This window comes from Pezoporus occidentalis, unplaced genomic scaffold (genome assembly GCF_034315485.1).
Source record: "Pezoporus occidentalis ecotype Australia unplaced genomic scaffold, CSIRO_AGI_Poc_V1 ctg459, whole genome shotgun sequence".
Lineage (NCBI taxonomy): Eukaryota > Metazoa > Chordata > Aves > Psittaciformes > Psittacidae > Pezoporus > Pezoporus occidentalis.
Window position 1 is genome coordinate 44,278 of NW_026915790.1, and position 16,264 is coordinate 60,541.

A 16,264-nucleotide genomic window follows, 5' to 3' on the forward strand; every position below is an offset into this window, starting at 1 on the left:
CCTGTGCTTGTGCTGAGACTGCTCCCACAGCAATAGCAAGCCCTGAGCCCTGCCCCATGGGCCGTGGGCTGGGCACTGGCTGAGGAGCATCTTCCCCAGCTCAAACCACACCAGACCCTGGAAAGCAGGGAGAAAGCTCTCAGTAACCTCTAAAAGCCATCGAGGCTGAGTGACAGCGATGATCCCGGTGTCATTCTGCTCTGCTGTGAGGTGTAAGGCCATTTTAGTCCCCCTCCATGGAAGAGATCATTGAATCCAGGCCTGGTTTGTGTTGGAAGGGACCTTGAAGCTTCTCCAGCTCCAACCCCTGCAGGGCAGGGGCACCTTCCACTGGAGCAGCTTGCTCCAAGCCACGTGAAGCCCATGAAGAGCTGAGGTGGCAGCTCCAAGATCCCTGGATCAGCAGCTCCTGGCACAGCGGGTGCAGAGCGATGCTCCAGCAGGGATCCCACTGCTCCATCCTCCTCTTCCTCGGAGCCGGACCCTCCTGCATGCTCCAGGCTTTGGTCCCTCCTGGATCCCAGCTGCAGCTCCTCCAAACCACACTGGGTGTTTCTGATGCTGGGTAATGGTGCTCCATGAACATCTGATGGCCTGATCCAGCCCTGGCTCCCCCGGTGGGTCCGGAGCAGCCACACTTGGGAACAAACTCTGCTCCCAGCAGGGAGAACTCTGCCAAAGCTGCTCCTGGGCACCAGCAACCGCCCGTGGTGGGGACAGCATTGCCCATGTCCAACGTGGGGCTGCAGGTCCTGGTCCTGCAGGTCCCTCTCGGCCTGGCTCTGCTCCGAGTGCGGGGTCTCGACCCAAACTGGATCACGGATCACTGGCAGGGCCGCGAGCCCATTGGTGCCAGCGCCTCCTCAGCGGGCAGGATGGGCGCTGCCTCATGGAACACGGCTGCTGGGCAGCGTCTGGAGGCTTCTGACGCAGGAGAGAACTTCCCAGGCTGTGAGTGCCGCTGCAGAGCTTCCCCTGAGCACCCCCAGAGGGTTTCCAGCAGCTCCAGCATTAACCCAGCGCTGGGCAGGAACCAGCTCCCGCTGGTGCTGATGCCACCAGCACAAGGACACGTCCCTGGGGGGGCTCCTCCTGGGGTGGCATTAACGCTACAAGGGGGGTTGTTGCACGTGTGCTCCCTCCGATCCCGGGCAAGGGGAAGGAGCAGGGCAGCAGGATTGGATCCAGCGGCGCTCGGGTCTGTTCCCCCGTGCCAGATGGGTGCTGAGCCCGGGGCTGCTCCCTCTGCCCCAGCACCGGTGGAACTTTGCCTCTGGAGGTGGATTAAGCAGCAGCTCTTCGAGTAATCCCCATAGAGCAAAGTATTCCCTGTGCCTGGTGAGCTCATGGAGCCACGGAGCTAAATCAGGCGCTGCTGTCACGCTGCTGTGAAGCCTCCTCCCTGACACAGCACCGGCAGAGCTGCACCCCTGTGCCCCTGCCCAAACACCCTCACTTCTGACTCCCGGAGGGGAAAACCCCAGCGTTCCTCCTTGAGCGCATCCTGGATGCGCCAAAAATGAACCCGAAGGAGGCCCCGGAGCCGGGACCGGGCTCGGGAACAGCCCGGGGGGGTGCAGACACCACAACCCTGCGGGGATGCTGCGAGCAGCGCCCGGGGGTCCGGCTCCCGTCGCTAAGGAGCAAAATCCCGTTGTTAGGAACATGGAAGATGCGGGAGGCAGCGCCGAGCTCCGCCGCTGCGGCGCCGCTGCAGGCACGGGCAGGTGACACGGAGCGATGGCAGCGCCGGGATCCAGGAATGCTGCCGCTTCCTCACGCTGCTTCCCACCCAGCATCACCCCCCCCCCCAGCATCCACCGGGACCGGGGAGCGGCTCAGCCCCGGTGCAGCCCCGCAGCGGTCCCGGGGGAAGGGGCGCGCTGCGGGGAGCGGAGCCGGTGCGGATCGTACCTTGCGGAGCGCCGGGGCCTGCCTCATCCTGCCTGAGCGAGCCGCGACCCGCGGCGGGCGCAACCACGGGCGGCGGCACCGGCAAATGGCTGCGGCTCCGCGCTACCCGCGCTCCATCCGCGCCGGCTGAGCGGGAGGCGCGGGGGGCCCGGCCCGCAGCCCCCGGAGCCCGCAGCCCCCGCCCCGGCCGGTCATGACATCACGGGCGCGCTCCTCTCCGCCCGCCCCGCGGCACCGGGGGATGCTCCGCGGGAGCAGCGGCGCCGCCGCTCAGCACCGCCCCGGAGCGGCCGCATCGCGGAGCTCCGGGCCCTGGCGCGGCGGGGATGGAGCCGGGAGCAGAGCAGGGAGCGGGGGGGACGCGGGCCCGGAGCCACAGCATCCGCCGGGGCTGCCGCTCACCGCCCAGCCCGGTGCCAGCACCCCCTGCCAGGGCAGGGACTGAGCCCATGGAGCCCCAGCCTGGTTGGGGTTGAAGGGACCTGAAAGCTCCTCCAGCTCCAACCCAGCTCCAGGGACCCCTTCCACTGGAGCAGCTTGCTCCAAGCCCCTGTGCCCAACCTGGCCTTGAGCACTGCCAGGGATGGGGCAGCCACAGCTTCTCTGGGCACCCTGTGCCAGCGCCTCAGCACCCTCACAGGGAAGAGCTTCTGCCTAAGAGCTCAGCTCAGTCTCCCCTCGGGCAGCTTAAAGCCATTCCCCTTTTTGTGTCCCTACAGGCCCTTGTCCAAAGCCCCTCTCCAGCTTTCCTGCAGCCCCTTTAGGCACTGGAGCTGCTCGAAGGTCTCCCCTTCAGGAATCTTCTCTTCTCCAGGCTGTGAAATATCCTCGCTCTGAAAGCGATTTCAGTGCCTGTCAGCAAACACTCCATGGTGATGCTCTCCCAAATCACTCCTCAGGGTTCCCCAGTGTCACAGCGAGCATCCGCAGCCCTGCTCCAGGGGCACAGAGCCCTGTGGATGGTACCTGAAGGTCTGCACCAATTTCACCCTAAAATAAACCCACTTTGGGAGCTGAGCATCATCTCTTTGACCCAAACATCTCCATCCCTGGAGTGCTCTGCCCCGCTCTGAAGACCAATGGAGGTGATGGTCAGCAGCAGCACCCCGTGCCCCATGGCAGGAACTGAACCATGCACCTGGCACCCCTTGGTGCAGCACTCATCCCAAAGGCCTCGGGGTGCTCCCAGTTCAGGTGACAGCCACCATCGAGCTGGGCTTCATCACGCCTTAGAGCTGATGAGCGGTGGCTGAGGACAGCCCTTGGGTGCAGTGGGATGGATGCTCTCCACGTGGGAAGCTGTCATCTGGCTTGATTCCCCCGGATGAAGGACAGGACAGAAGCGGCATCCCAGTGGGATGATTCTTCTGCCCCAAGGTCAGATCCAGCCTTGTTCCATCCTCCAGCACCTGAAACGTTGCCTGAGGCCCAATACATGGTGCCTGCCTCCAGTGGTTGCAGTGCAGGAACATTGCTCTCGGTGGGGTCCACTCCATCACCACACCAGCGACAGCCAGAGACCCGCACAGTGCTGGGGGGTGTCAGGATGGGTCTGTGGGTCCTCCAAGAGTCTCCAAGTCCTGAGGTTTGGTTTGGTTTGGTTTGGTTTGAACCAGTGCAAGTCCTCCAAAGCCTCCAGTACCATTGAACCAGCAGCTCAAACACGTGGCTGCGAGCCCCAGGGCACAAGTCCCCAAAGGATTATGGAGCAAGTCATAGAGCAAACACAGGTATCCCACAAGGACAACCCCTGCAGGAGGCAAGGCCTCCATTGCTTTCTATCACCTCAATCACATCCCTGGGACCATCGGTGAAGCACCCACCCTGTATCCATGTCCTGACATGGACCCTCAGGAGCTGCTGGTCCCAGGACCCAACAGCAGGCACTGGAGCTGCTCTAAGGTCTCCCCTTCAGGAGCCTTCTCCTCCCCAGGCTGGGCCACCTCAGCTCCCACCGCCTGGCTCCAGGGATGGGGATGCTCCCGCTGCAGGCTCAGACACAGCTTTAAGGTACCTGAAGGCTTTGGAAGCTGTGGGTGGCCAGGGATGGAGCTGTCCCCTCCACGCTGCGGCTCCAGCCACAACCCAAATACGTGCTGCCCATTCCCAACCAGAACCCGGATCATGGCGCTGAGCCCTTCCCTGCACAAAGGAGCCCCATGGAGCTCACATGGATCCAACCCCTGTGAAGAGCATCAGGGATGTTACAGCTCTGAGGAAGCAGCTCCTCCCCTAACACACATCTCTGCTTCCCCAATCCAGGAATCCCGAATCCAGGAATCCTCTCCTCAGCCGGGATCCAACCCGCACCTCCCGGAGCTGCTCTCTGAGCAGAGCAGGATGAGAAATGGAATTCCACGGTGGAAAAGCGCCCGGGGGATGCTTCAGAGCTGGCCCTTGCACACCTTCAGGGATGTGGAAGTGATGTGTTCACTGTACAGCGTGCGGAGCAGCCTCACAGGCGATGGGATCGTGGAATCGCAGCCGGCGCGGAGCAGAGCAGCCCGTGGTGCTGCCAGGGTTAACCGGGCCCCTTCCGTGGTGCCAGACGCTGCTCCGATGGCCCCCAGTCCGCGGCACAGACCCTGCCACAACTCCTTCCTTTAGAAGGAAACCATCCGGGAGCAGATGGCTCCGCGCTCCCACCGGGATGAATGGGCCATCTGCTCCCACACAGAGCCGCGGCCCCACGGGCCATGGATGTGGGACATGAGAGCGGGATCAATGCCCCCAGGGAGGGGTGAAGCCAGGCTCCTGACAGGGCTCTGAACAAAAGAGGCCCAGCTCCGGCACAGGGAATGCGGGCCGGGATGCTGACAGGAACAGGGATGCTGAAAGGAACAGGGATGCTGAAAGGAACAGGGATGCTGACAGGAACAGGGATGCTGAAAGGAACAGGGATGCTGAAAGGAACAGGGATGCTGAAAGGAACAGGGATGCTGACAGGAACAGGGATGCTGAAAGGAACAGGGATGCTGACAGGAACAGGGATGCTGACAGGAACAGGGATGCTGAAAGGAACAGGGATGCTGAAAGGAACAGGGATGCTCCTGGGGACGGACACAGGCAATTCACTGCGGGGAGCCCAGCATCGAACTGGCTTTAGGTCGTGCTCTTATCGAAGGGGTGGTGGGAGACAGAGCCCTGTCCCCACGGTCACACAGCCCAGGGGCATGGGGACGGTGCTCCCTGTGCATGTGGCACCAGGGCCATGGCTACCACAGGATCCCAGCATGGGGTCGGTGGGAAGGGACCTCAAAGCTCCTCCAGCTCCAACCCCTGCCACGGGCAGGGACCCCTTCCACTGGAGCAGCTTGCTCCAAGCCCCTGTGTCCAACCTGGCCTTGAGCACTGCCAGGGATGAGAACAGCCCTGTGCCAAGCATCTGGAGCCTTCAGCCTTGCTCTGCATCCTCACTGTCCCAGCAGCCCGGGCGGGAGCAGCTCAGGATGGAGCAGACCCCCCTTGGCTGCAGCTCCCAGGCACGGACCAGGCCCCTCTGTCTCCCAGCAGAGATGGAGGAGACAGAACCCATCCCGCTCCAAAAGTGAGCAGGAAACACCCAGGGATGGCCCAGGAGCATCCGACCACGCTCCAGAACCCCGTGGGCAACGGCAGGGTCCACGCAACGGCCACAACCTCAACAGCAGCAGGCCCTGCCCCACTGCTCCCGGGGGGCCCAGAGGCAGGCGCAGAGCCAAGGCCGGCAGGGGATGTTCTCTGGTGAGCACCATCTGGCACCAGGGCAGCTCACAAGGCGCTTACCGGCTATTTTAACACGCCAAGAGCCGCCCTAAGCTCACAAATGAGGATTTCCCTGCTAATCACGGCGCTATTTTGGGGTGCCCTGAGGCTGCCACGCGCTGGTGCAGGGCAAGAGCTCAAAGGAGGGCACGGGGAGCTCACAAGCTCATTAAAGGCTGCAGAAGCTGCATCCTGAGGTGGCTCAGCCCGGTCCCCTGAGCAGGATGGAGCCATCCGACCCCATCTCCATGCATGGGGCTGGAGGAGCGGGGCAGCAGCACCGCGCTCAGGAGCAGCTCTCCCCATCGCCCCACAGAGCCCCGGCTGCAGGCTGGAGCCCCACAGGCGGGCAGGGACCTCGGAGCGGAGCAGGGATGGAGCTGGGCGCCAGGGAGAGCTGCTCCCGGTGCTGCTGCATCGCTCCTCAGCTGGGCCCTTCCCATGGGCAAGTGCTGGGATCACATCCCCAGCCAGGACTCCACATGGTTGGAACAAAGGCACGTCCAGGATGGCACCAGGATGCAGCAGGTACCATGAACAAAGGCACGTCCAGGATGGCACCAGGATGCAGCAGGTACCGTGAACAAAGGCACGTCCAGGATGGCACCAGGATGCAGCAGGTACCGTGAACAAAGGCACGTCCAGGATGGCACCAGGATGCAGCAGGTACCATGAACAAAGGCACATCCGGGATGGCACCAGGATGCAGCAGGTACCGTGAACAAAGGCACATCCAGGATGGCACCAGGATGCAGCAGGTACCATGAACAAAGGCACATCCGGGATGGCACCAGGATGCAGCAGGTACCGTGAACAAAGGCACATCCAGGATGGCACCAGGATGCAGCAGGTACCGTGAACAAAGGCACATCCGGTATGGCACCAGGATGCAGCAGGTACCGTGAACAAAGGCACATCCAGGATGGCACCAGGATGCAGCAGGTACCGTGAACAAAGGCACATCCAGGATGGCACCAGGATGCAGCAGGTACCATGGACAAAGGCACGTCCAGGATGGCACCAGGATGCAGCAGGTACCGTGAACAAAGGCACATCCAGGATGGCACCAGGATGCAGCAGGTACCGTGAACAAAGGCACATCCGGGATGGCACCAGGATGCAGCAGGTACCACATCGCGCCCTCGGCCGGGGTTTGCTCCTCTCCTCTCTCAGAGCATTCCCACACCAAGAGCCAAAGATGGGGATGAGGAACCCCTGCCGAGCCCCCTGCACCTTTCGTTCGTGTTGGTACTAAGGGGCAGGAAAGCTCTGGGGCTGGGGAAGTGCCATGGACAGGGCGGCTGGGGGGGAGCTGCAGCCCAAGGTGAGGACAGGACCCACGTTCAAACCAACCTGGGCCTTGCCTCCGAGCCCCAGAGCCCATTTCTGGGCAGCGCAGAAGCTGCTCCCAGCTCCTGGGGCTTGGTCTTTACCCCAAGGGTTGAACCATTGCTCACCCACGGGGTAACAGTGCTCCTGAGAGCCATCAAATCCACCAGGGTTGGAAGGAGCTTCAGGATCATCCAGTCCAACCCTTCCCAGCACTGCCAAGGCCACCACTGCCCCATGGCACTGAGGCCTCGGCTCCACAGGGTGTGAACACTTGGAGGGCCGGTGACCGCAGCCCTGCCCTGGGCAGCCTGTTCCAATGCCTGAGCACCCTCTGGGGCAGGAATTGTTCCTCAGCTCCATCTAAACCTGCCCTGGTGCAGCTTGAGGCCGGTTCCTCTTGTCCCATCCCTTGTTCCTTGGGAGCAGAGCCCAGCCCCTCCTGGCTCCATCCTCCTGTCAGGCACTTGTAGGGAGCCATCAGGTCCCCCCTGAGCCTTCTCTTCTCCACACTGAACCCCCCAGGTCCCTCAGCCCTTCCCCATCACCCCTGTGCTCCAGGCCCTGCACCAGCCCCGCTCCACCCCTCAATGTCTCTCTTGCAGTGATGGGCCCAGCGCTGAGCACAGGATCCGGGGTGCCCAGCACAGCAGAGCCCCGCAGGGCTCAGGGCTGGGTGATGGAAGCTTCCCCCCGGCTCCCCCCGCTCCCACCCACCACAGCCCCCCCCCCGCAGGCAGTGCATGCAGCGGGCAGCATGCAGCGGGGCGGTGCAATGGGACGCAGCGGTGGCTGCATGCAGCCGGGCAGGCAGGGATGCGATGCGCGCACGGACACCACCTTTTTGGGTTTCACTCCGCGCTGCGTGAGGAGGGAACAAAAGGCACAAGGTTAGAGCCGAGCCGCATCGCAGCGGGGGGGGCACCTGCCCCAGCGCCAGCCCCAGCTCCCCACGGCGGGGAGAGCCCCAGAGGAGGCACCGGGCTCCCTGCGGGAAGGAATCCACCCGGGAGAACCCCACACACCCCTAAGGCGGCTGAACGGGGAGGGCAGGAGATGGCGCTCACCCTGAACCCCCCCATCCATCACCTTTGCTCCAGCACCATTGACCCACCTCCCGCGGGATCTTTGCTGGCGCTGGATACATCCATAGGAAAACAGATTCCCCCAACAGATCCCCTCCATCAGCACTTGCAGGGAGGGTTAAACACGGGAGCTCAGCCACACCTGGACCCTGGGGAGGGGGATCCCCCAAACCAGCTCTCCAACACCGCCTGTACCTGCACCCACCGCCTTGGGTCAGGCACTCCAAAGGGAAGAGGAGGCTGCATCCAGCCGGGATGCTTCACATCACACATGGAACCACATCTGCCCCCCTTCCCTCGGGCCCTGCAGGAGCTGGGCACACACAGCCAGCACCTGCCTGGACCGGGATGCTCATTCTGGCCTCACTTCCCGTACACCAAGCCAAGCGGGATGCCCCAGAGCATCAGAGCACTTCACACAGCAGCATCTCCAGCCCAGAACAGCATCAGGGAGCTCCATCTACCAAAACATCCCACCCCAGCAGTGGCCAGCACCAAACTCCCAACCTCTTACACTGGAAACCATGGTAACTGTGGTTAACGGAGGTAACTGGTAACAGGGAACCGATAACTGATGCTGACAGACTGGAGGTACCACTGGCTCTTTCAGCTGGGCTTCCTCAGGCCTTGCACACACAAACCCCTTTGGTTCATCTCCTCTCCTACGTCCTTCTGCCAGTGGGAGCAGCAGGATTCCTTCCAGCTCTCGGTGATCCCTCCTGCAGCCCTGACCCCGGGGCAGGGACCCCGGCAGCGCCACAGACCCGCAGTGGGAAAGGCCCCTCTCCAAGTCACATCCCACCGGCAGCAAAAGGCACTCCCGGGATCCTCCACACCCCGGTAGGACAAGGAGGGAGCTTCCTCCCCACCCTGGCCTGGATGAGGCTCCCGACCTGCTCCTGGGGGCAACACGCGGCTCCCACCCCACAGGCACGCTCACCACCGCCATTCCCAGCCTCCGGAGCACGGCCTTCCCTGGCCTGACCTCCAGCACCTCCATCCGCGCCTGCCTGGGGCCAAGGCGGCTCGGGCAGGGACCTGCTCCCTTTGGGATGCAGCCACCCCCTCCGGACACAACGTGCACCGGGTTGTGCCCCGGGGATCCCCGCACCCAGACCCGCACCGTGCACCTCCAGGGAGAGCCCCCGTCCCGTCCCGTCCCGTTCCATCCCGCGGTGCATGCAGGATGTCAGGCTCATTCCCCACAGGAGCCGGGACTGAACCAGATAAAGCGGCCATACAGGAAGCTGTTGGGGTTATTCCTCAGGCACCGGTTCCTGTCAGGAGCTGGAAAGTGCCATTTCCAGGCCCTTGCTCCTGGGGGGTTGGAGGAAAAGCGCTTTTCCAGGTTTTATTATGGAGCACTGAGCGGGAAAGGGCTTAACCAGGACTGGGGCTGGCAGACACCATCCCCTGGGCACACGGTGAGCGCCCGTGTGTGCAGTGCTCCTGTGCAGGGCTGAGCTGCAGGGAGGGACCCCACTGACAGCACTGACCCTAGGGACACCAGGGACACCAGTGACCCCAGTGACCCCAAGGACACCAGTGACACCAGTGACACCAGTGACAACAGTGACACCAGTGACCCCAAGGACACCAGTGACACCAGTGACACCAGTGACAACAGTGACACCAGTGACCCCACTGACTCCAGTGACCCCACTGACTCCAGTGAGACCACTGACACCAGTGACCCCAGTGACACCAGTGACCACAGTGACACCAGTGACCACAGTGACACCAGTGACCCCACTGTCCCCACTGACACCAGTGAGCGGTGCCCTGCCCAGCCACGACCCCAGCTCCTCCCAGCCACACGGGCTCAGCACTCACCAGTTTGCTGCCTTTGGTGGCGTCCATGGAGTCTGCAAAGAGGAACAGAGGCAGCACCGTCACGCCCGGCTCCAGCACCCCATGACAGGAGCATGGAGGGGGCTCCCAGGGAGGGGGGAAGCAGAGGCTGGGACAGAGCTGGGAGCAGGGCACGAGGGAGATCATGGAACCCCAGCCTGGTTTGGGTGAAGGGACCTCAAAGCTCCTCCAGCTCCAACCCCAACCCCTTCCACTGGAGCAGCTTGCTCCAAGCCCTGTGTCCAACCTGGCCTTGAGCACTGCCAGGGATGGGGCAGCCACAGCTTCTCTGGGCACCCTGTGCCAGCGCCTCAGCACCCTCACAGGGAAGAGCTTCTGCCTCAGAGCTCATCTCAGTCTCCCCTCGGGCAGGTTCAAGCCATTCCCCTTGGCCTGGCCCTACAGGCCCTTGTCCCAAGCCCCTCTCCAGGTTTCCTGCAGCCCCTTCAGGCCCTGGAGCTGCTCTGAGGGCTCCATGGAGGCAGAGGCACGGGGTCACGCAGAGCTCCCAGCCCCACGGCCTAGCTCTGAGCACCCCAGCAGCAAAGAGCCACAGCCGCCTCCACCGCAGCACCCGCAGCAGCACCCACTGACATCACCTGCAGCCGTTGCCATGGGAACCCTGGTGAGGAGCCACATCCCAGCACCTGCATCCCTACACCCACATCCCTACACCCACATCCCTACACCCACATCCCTACACCCACATCCCAACACCCGCATCCCTACACCCACATGCCTACACCCGCATCCCTACACCCGCATCCCTACACCCGCATCCCTACACCCGCATCCCTACACCCGCATCCCTACACCCGCATCCCTACACCCGCATCCCAGCACCTGCATCCCTACACCCACATCCCTACACCCGCATCCCTACACCCGCATCCTTACACCCGCATCCTTACACCCGCATCCCTACACCCGCATCCTTACACCCGCATCCCTACACCTGCATCCTTACATCCGCATCCCTACACCCGCATCCTTACACCCGCATCCTTACACCCACATCCCTACACCCGCATCCCTACACCTGCATCCTTACACCCGCGTCCCCACACCCGCGTCCCTACACCCGTGTCCCCACACCCACGTCCCCACACCTGCATCCTTACACCCGCGTCCCTACACCCACATCCCTACACCCGCATCCTTACACCCACATCCCTACACCCACATCCTTACACCCGCATCCCTACACCCGCATCCTTACACCCACATCCCTACACCCGCATCCTTACACCCGCATCCCTACACCCGCATCCCTACACCCGCATCCCTACACCCGCATCCTTACACCCACATCCCTACACCTGCAGCCCAGCCCAGCCCAGCCCCAGCCCCCAGTGGTTCGCCCATCCCGGAGGGACCGGAGCTCACGCTTGTGTCCCCCAGGAGCAGAGGGGCAGAACCCCCTCCCTGACCTGCTCATGCTCTGGGTTGCAGCCCAGCACACGCAGTTCAGGGTTTTCCTCATGTTCCTGTGCATTTCCTGCACCCACAGGATCTTCCCATGGCTCAGCTCATGCCCGTTGCTCTTGTCCCATCGCCTGGGCTGATCCCTCAGATCCCCCTGAGCTGCCTCCTCTTTGGGGGCTGGAAGGAGATGACCTAAAGGTCCCTTCCAACCCCCCCACCCCATGGCTCTCCAGGCCCCGCTCCCCCAGGCCCTCCTCACAGGAGATGCTCCAGGCCCTTCGTCCCATGTCTCTTGTCCCGGGGAGCCCAGACCTGGACATAGGGCTCCATGGGGAGGCCCCACCGGGGCTGGGCAGAGGCAGGATCACCCCTTCCCTGTGGAATGACCTCCCCAGGGAAGTGGTGACTCCCCAGTGTCGGACTCTGTTAAGACTGGGCCAGGTTGGACACAGGGGCTTGGAGCAAGCTGCTCCAGTGGAAGGGGTCCCTGCCCGGGGCAGGGGTTGGGGCTGGAGGAGCTTTGAGGTCCCTTCCAACCCAAACCAGTCCAGGATTCATTTGAGGAATTGTAAAGCAGAAAACGGAGCGTTCAGCTGGGAATTCTGGATTGAGGAGACTGGAACACCCCAGGAACACTGTGGGATGTTCCCCTGCCGCAGCTCCCCCAGGACAAGGTGAAGGCCGGACACCAGGACACGGTGCCAAGCCTCATTCCCATTCCAGTCATGGGATGGATAGAGCCAACATCCCCCACAGGAGCCCCCAGCCTGGCACCCGGGGCCGGAGGCTGCCATGGGCAGGAAGCTGGCCTGGATCCATGCTCCCGGGATCCTGAGCGTGCTGCTGAGTGACTGCTCCACAAAGCGGAGCCCAACGGGAGGCAGAGCTCTCAGAGCAGCTCAGAGCCAGGAACGGGCTGCCCGGCAATGGGAAAGGGAAGGAAGGCTCCACATGGTCGGGGCCAAGGAGGTGGAATGAGGCACAGCCTGAGCGGGGATTTCACAGCATGACAGTAAATCAGCTCTTCCTCCCACAGCCTTGGAACAGCCCGAGTCCTCCTTCCACACAGCCATGCCTGCGGGCAGGAGCTCCCACCCCTCTGGGCTGGATGCCCCGTCCCTCCAGGAAGGATCTCCCACCCCATTCCCACCAGGCAGACTTTCATGGTAAGCACGCACCAGCCCAGAGCAACGCTTGCACACGGTGCTTCCCTCTGGGATCCCAAAGGCCACCCGGGACCGTGCAGGGAGCACCCTGGGAGAGGTGGATGAGCAAGGGGGGAGCTGAGGCAGGGCCAGAGCTGCAGCCAGTGCCCACCCCCAGTGCGTGGACCCCGGTGGGTGCTGGTGCTGGAGCAGGGGAGGGATGGGGCTGGGGCACACAGAGCTCCTGTACCTCTCTTGGGGACCTTCAGGGCAGCAGATTCCGGGGTCTCTGGGGAGGTTGTGTCAGCTCCATCTTCAAACACCTGGATCTGGGGAAGGACAACAACAGTTATTGCACAGGAACGGGGTAAGGGCGCTGGCACAGGGTGCCCAGAGAAGCTGTGGCTGCCCCATCCCTGGCAGTGCTCAAGGCCAGGTTGGACACAGGGCTTGGAGCAAGCTGCTCTAGTGGAAGGGGTCTCTGCCTGTGGCTGGGGTTGGAGCTGGAGGAGCTTTAAGGACCCTTCCACCCAAACCAGGCTGCGGTTCTGTGGCTGTTCCAGCTCTTGTGGCTCCCCACATCCCCCTGACCAAGGCAGGACACCGGGCACCGCTCAGCCCGGTGCTATGGAGCAGACCCAGCACACAGGCTCCATCCTTCCCCAGGCCACAGCACCCAGCCCCGGGAGGGACCTGCTGGGGACTGCACGGAACAGCACAGCCACCACCCAAAACCTCGGCAGCTTCCCCACGGCTGCAGCTCATTTACCAGTGACCGGAGGGCTCCGAGCCCACGGGAAGCCACCGGGTGCCGGGAGCCCCAGAGAGGGAGGAGGAGGGAGCTGTGGCCGGATCTACAGCAGGAACTGCAGGAAGGGGACCCCTGAACCCCCAGCACCACCTGTGCCCCGGGCACCGGTCCTGAGCGAGGGAGATGGAGCTTGTCCTGGATGGGCAGAGCTGAATGAGCTGGGTCATGGGAGCCTGGAATGGGTTGGGTTGGAAGGGACCTCAAAGCTCCTCCAGCCCCATCCCCTGCCACGGGCAGGGACCCCTTCCACTGGAGCAGCTTGCTCCAAGCCCCTGTGTCCAACCTGGCCTTGAGCACTGCCAGGGATGGAGCAGCCACAGCTTCAACCCCTTCCCATGTCCCACCACCCTCATAGGGGAGAACTTCCTTGTATCCCACCCAGCTCTTCCCTCTTCCAGCCGGAAGCCCAAATTCCTCATCCCATCCCTGCATCCCTTGTCCCAAGCCCCTCTCCAGCTTTCCTGCAGCCCCTTCAGACACTGGAGCTGCTCTAAGGTCTCCCCTCCAGGAGCCTTCTCTTCTCCAGGCTGCCCCAGCCCAGCTCTCTCAGCCTGGCTCACAGCAGAGCTGCTCCAGCCCCCACAGCAGCTCCTGATCCTCCACTTTGGAGACAAAATAAAAGCATTCCCTCTCTCTGGAACTCAGGAACCTTTCCTCACCGAACTCACCCGCACCCGCGTCAGGACAGGCCCTTACATCAGGCTCAACAAGACACCGAGTGCGAGGATCCCTCACACGACGGAGCCTGGAGAGCCCAGAGCCATCGCGGTCTGCCTGGGGCTGAAGGAACCCTGGCTCTTCCCCCGCTCCCCAGGTGCCCAGGGCCCTTTTCCTGGTGGATGAGGAGCGGGGAGCAGCGCCCGGCAGGGCCGTACCTGGGACTGGCGCACGAAGATGCCGTGGTTCTCGTCGCAGGTGAAGTACCTCCTGCCCTGCACCGTGCCGTCGTTCTTGCCCTTCGCCTCGTCCAGGATCACCCCCACCCACTTGCCGGTGGCGAAGAGCGTGGCGCCCACGTAGGCCACGGTGCCGCGGTGCCCCTTGCCGATGACCTCCACGCGGGAGCCCACCTTGAGGGGCCGGCTGCTGCCCTCGGCACTCATCCTGCCGCCGGAGCTGGGGGCCTGCGGGCAGAGCACAGCGTTACACACACACACACACACACACACACAGCTCCAGCAGCAGTCAGGGAAAGGCAATTCCTTCCCTTCCCGCTGCCAAACAGGAAGCAGGACAATGGCAAAGCCCCACTGAGCCCCGCGCCGCTGGCAATGGACACCCCAGGCTCCCGAAGCCCATTCCTGAGGGTTATCGGCTCTGGGACATCAAACCCAGCAGCAGGCACCAGCGCAGCCCCATCTGCCCTCAGCAGCGCTTGCTCCCTCTCTTTTCCTTCCATCGGACACTGCTGGAGCTTTCCAGCCTCCTGGAACACCAGCTCGGGAAGGCGCAGCCCACCCCGGGCACAACTTCCCAACCACTTCCCGGTGTCAGGGGTCCTGAGGCTCTGGGGGCCCATCCAGCCACGGAGCTGGACCAGTGCCCGGCCCGGCTGCATCGCGGGCACCAGTCCCCAGTGGGATGCATGGGGTTCAGGCTGTCCCGGCACGGAGCTGGATCAGCTGCATCATGGAACCATGGAATGGGTTGGGGTTGGAGGGGGCCTTAAAGCGCCTCCAGCCCCAACCCCTGCCACGGGCAGGGACCCCTTCCACTGGAGCAGCTTGCTCCAAGCCCCTGTGTCCAGCCTGGCCTTGAGCACTGCCAGGGATGGGGCAGCCACAGCTTCTCTGGGCACCCTGTGCCAGCGCCTCAGCACCCTCCCAGGGAAGAGCTTCTGCCTCAGAGCTCATCTGCACCTCCCCTCTGGCAGAGCTCTGGGCAGGGGACAGGTCCTGGGCGCCGGTGCTGAGCTCAGAGCTGCAGGGGTGACCCCTGCATCCCTGCATCCCTGCGCTCCCACCCCTCAGGGCTCCTCCCTCATGCAAGGAGCTGAAGCCTCAAAGCGTCGCTCAAGCACACATCAAAGTTGCAGCCGTGCCCCAGCACAGCAACAACCCGGGAGCAGCTCCGGGATGAGATTCCCACCGCAGCTCCCAACCCCAGCCAGGCCCCGGAAGAGCTCTGCTCCCTGTTAACCTTCCTCAGAGGCCTGGGAAGAGCTCTGCTCCCTGTTAACCCTTGTTATTGAGAGCGCGGGGCGCTGCCACGGCCCTGGAAGGTGACCAGGGGTCACCAACCCGGAGAGGGGCTTTGGCCAAGGGATGCAGGGACAGGACGATGGGAATGGGTTCAGCCTGCCAGAGGGGAGGCTCGGGCTCCCTGACTCCTGTGCTCCCAGAGCACCAAATCTGCTCAGGCTTCCCCAGGATAAAGCCCCCAGCATGGCGCTGGCTTCATCCTGCTCAAGGCCGGAGAGCAAGGACTCAAACAGGGGTGGTTTGGGTGTCTCTGGACACCCCAGCACCAGGCACAGCACCGAGCACGCACCCCAGACCCCTGTCACGGACACCCCAGCCCAGCCTTGCTCCCCACAGCACTGATCTCAAAGTGCATTGGCTCTGAGCTCAGCCCCTCACATCCTGCCCCAGATCCCACCCCAGGACCAGGACAGAGCCAGCAGGGCTCAGCTGGACACATCACCCCCCCACCCCACTGCCCCCAGCACCAGTGTGAGCAGTGCCACATCCCACAGCATCCCTGCGCTGGGAACACATCCCTGCGCTGGGAACCACATCCCTGCGCTGGGAACACATCCCTGCACTGGGAACACATCCCTGCACTGGGAACCACATCCCTGCACTGGGAACCACATCCCTGCACTGGGAACACATCCCTGCACTGGGAACCACATCCCTGCACTGGGAACCACATCCCTGCACTGGGAACACATCCCCGCCCTGGGAACACATCCCCGCCCTGGGAACACATCCCTGCACTGGGAACCACATCCCTGCACT

At 63.3% G+C, this 16,264-nt stretch overlaps 1 protein-coding gene across 3 annotated transcripts in view; it reads right to left on the reverse strand.

The window, feature by feature from the left end:
* The window catches only part of DCTN1 (dynactin subunit 1), a 45,413-nt gene that overhangs the window by 20,012 nt on the left and 9,137 nt on the right, over positions 1-16,264 (reverse strand). For all 3 annotated transcript variants that reach the window (XM_062635550.1, XM_062635549.1, XM_062635548.1), the window contains exons 2-4: positions 14,180-14,428; positions 12,744-12,822; positions 9,906-9,937 (exon numbers count right to left, since the gene is read on the reverse strand). In XM_062635550.1, coding sequence (XP_062491534.1) covers positions 9,906-9,937; positions 12,744-12,822; positions 14,180-14,407 — 339 coding nt within the window. In that variant the 5' untranslated portion in view covers positions 14,408-14,428. The remainder of the gene's footprint in view (positions 1-9,905; positions 9,938-12,743; positions 12,823-14,179; positions 14,429-16,264) is intronic.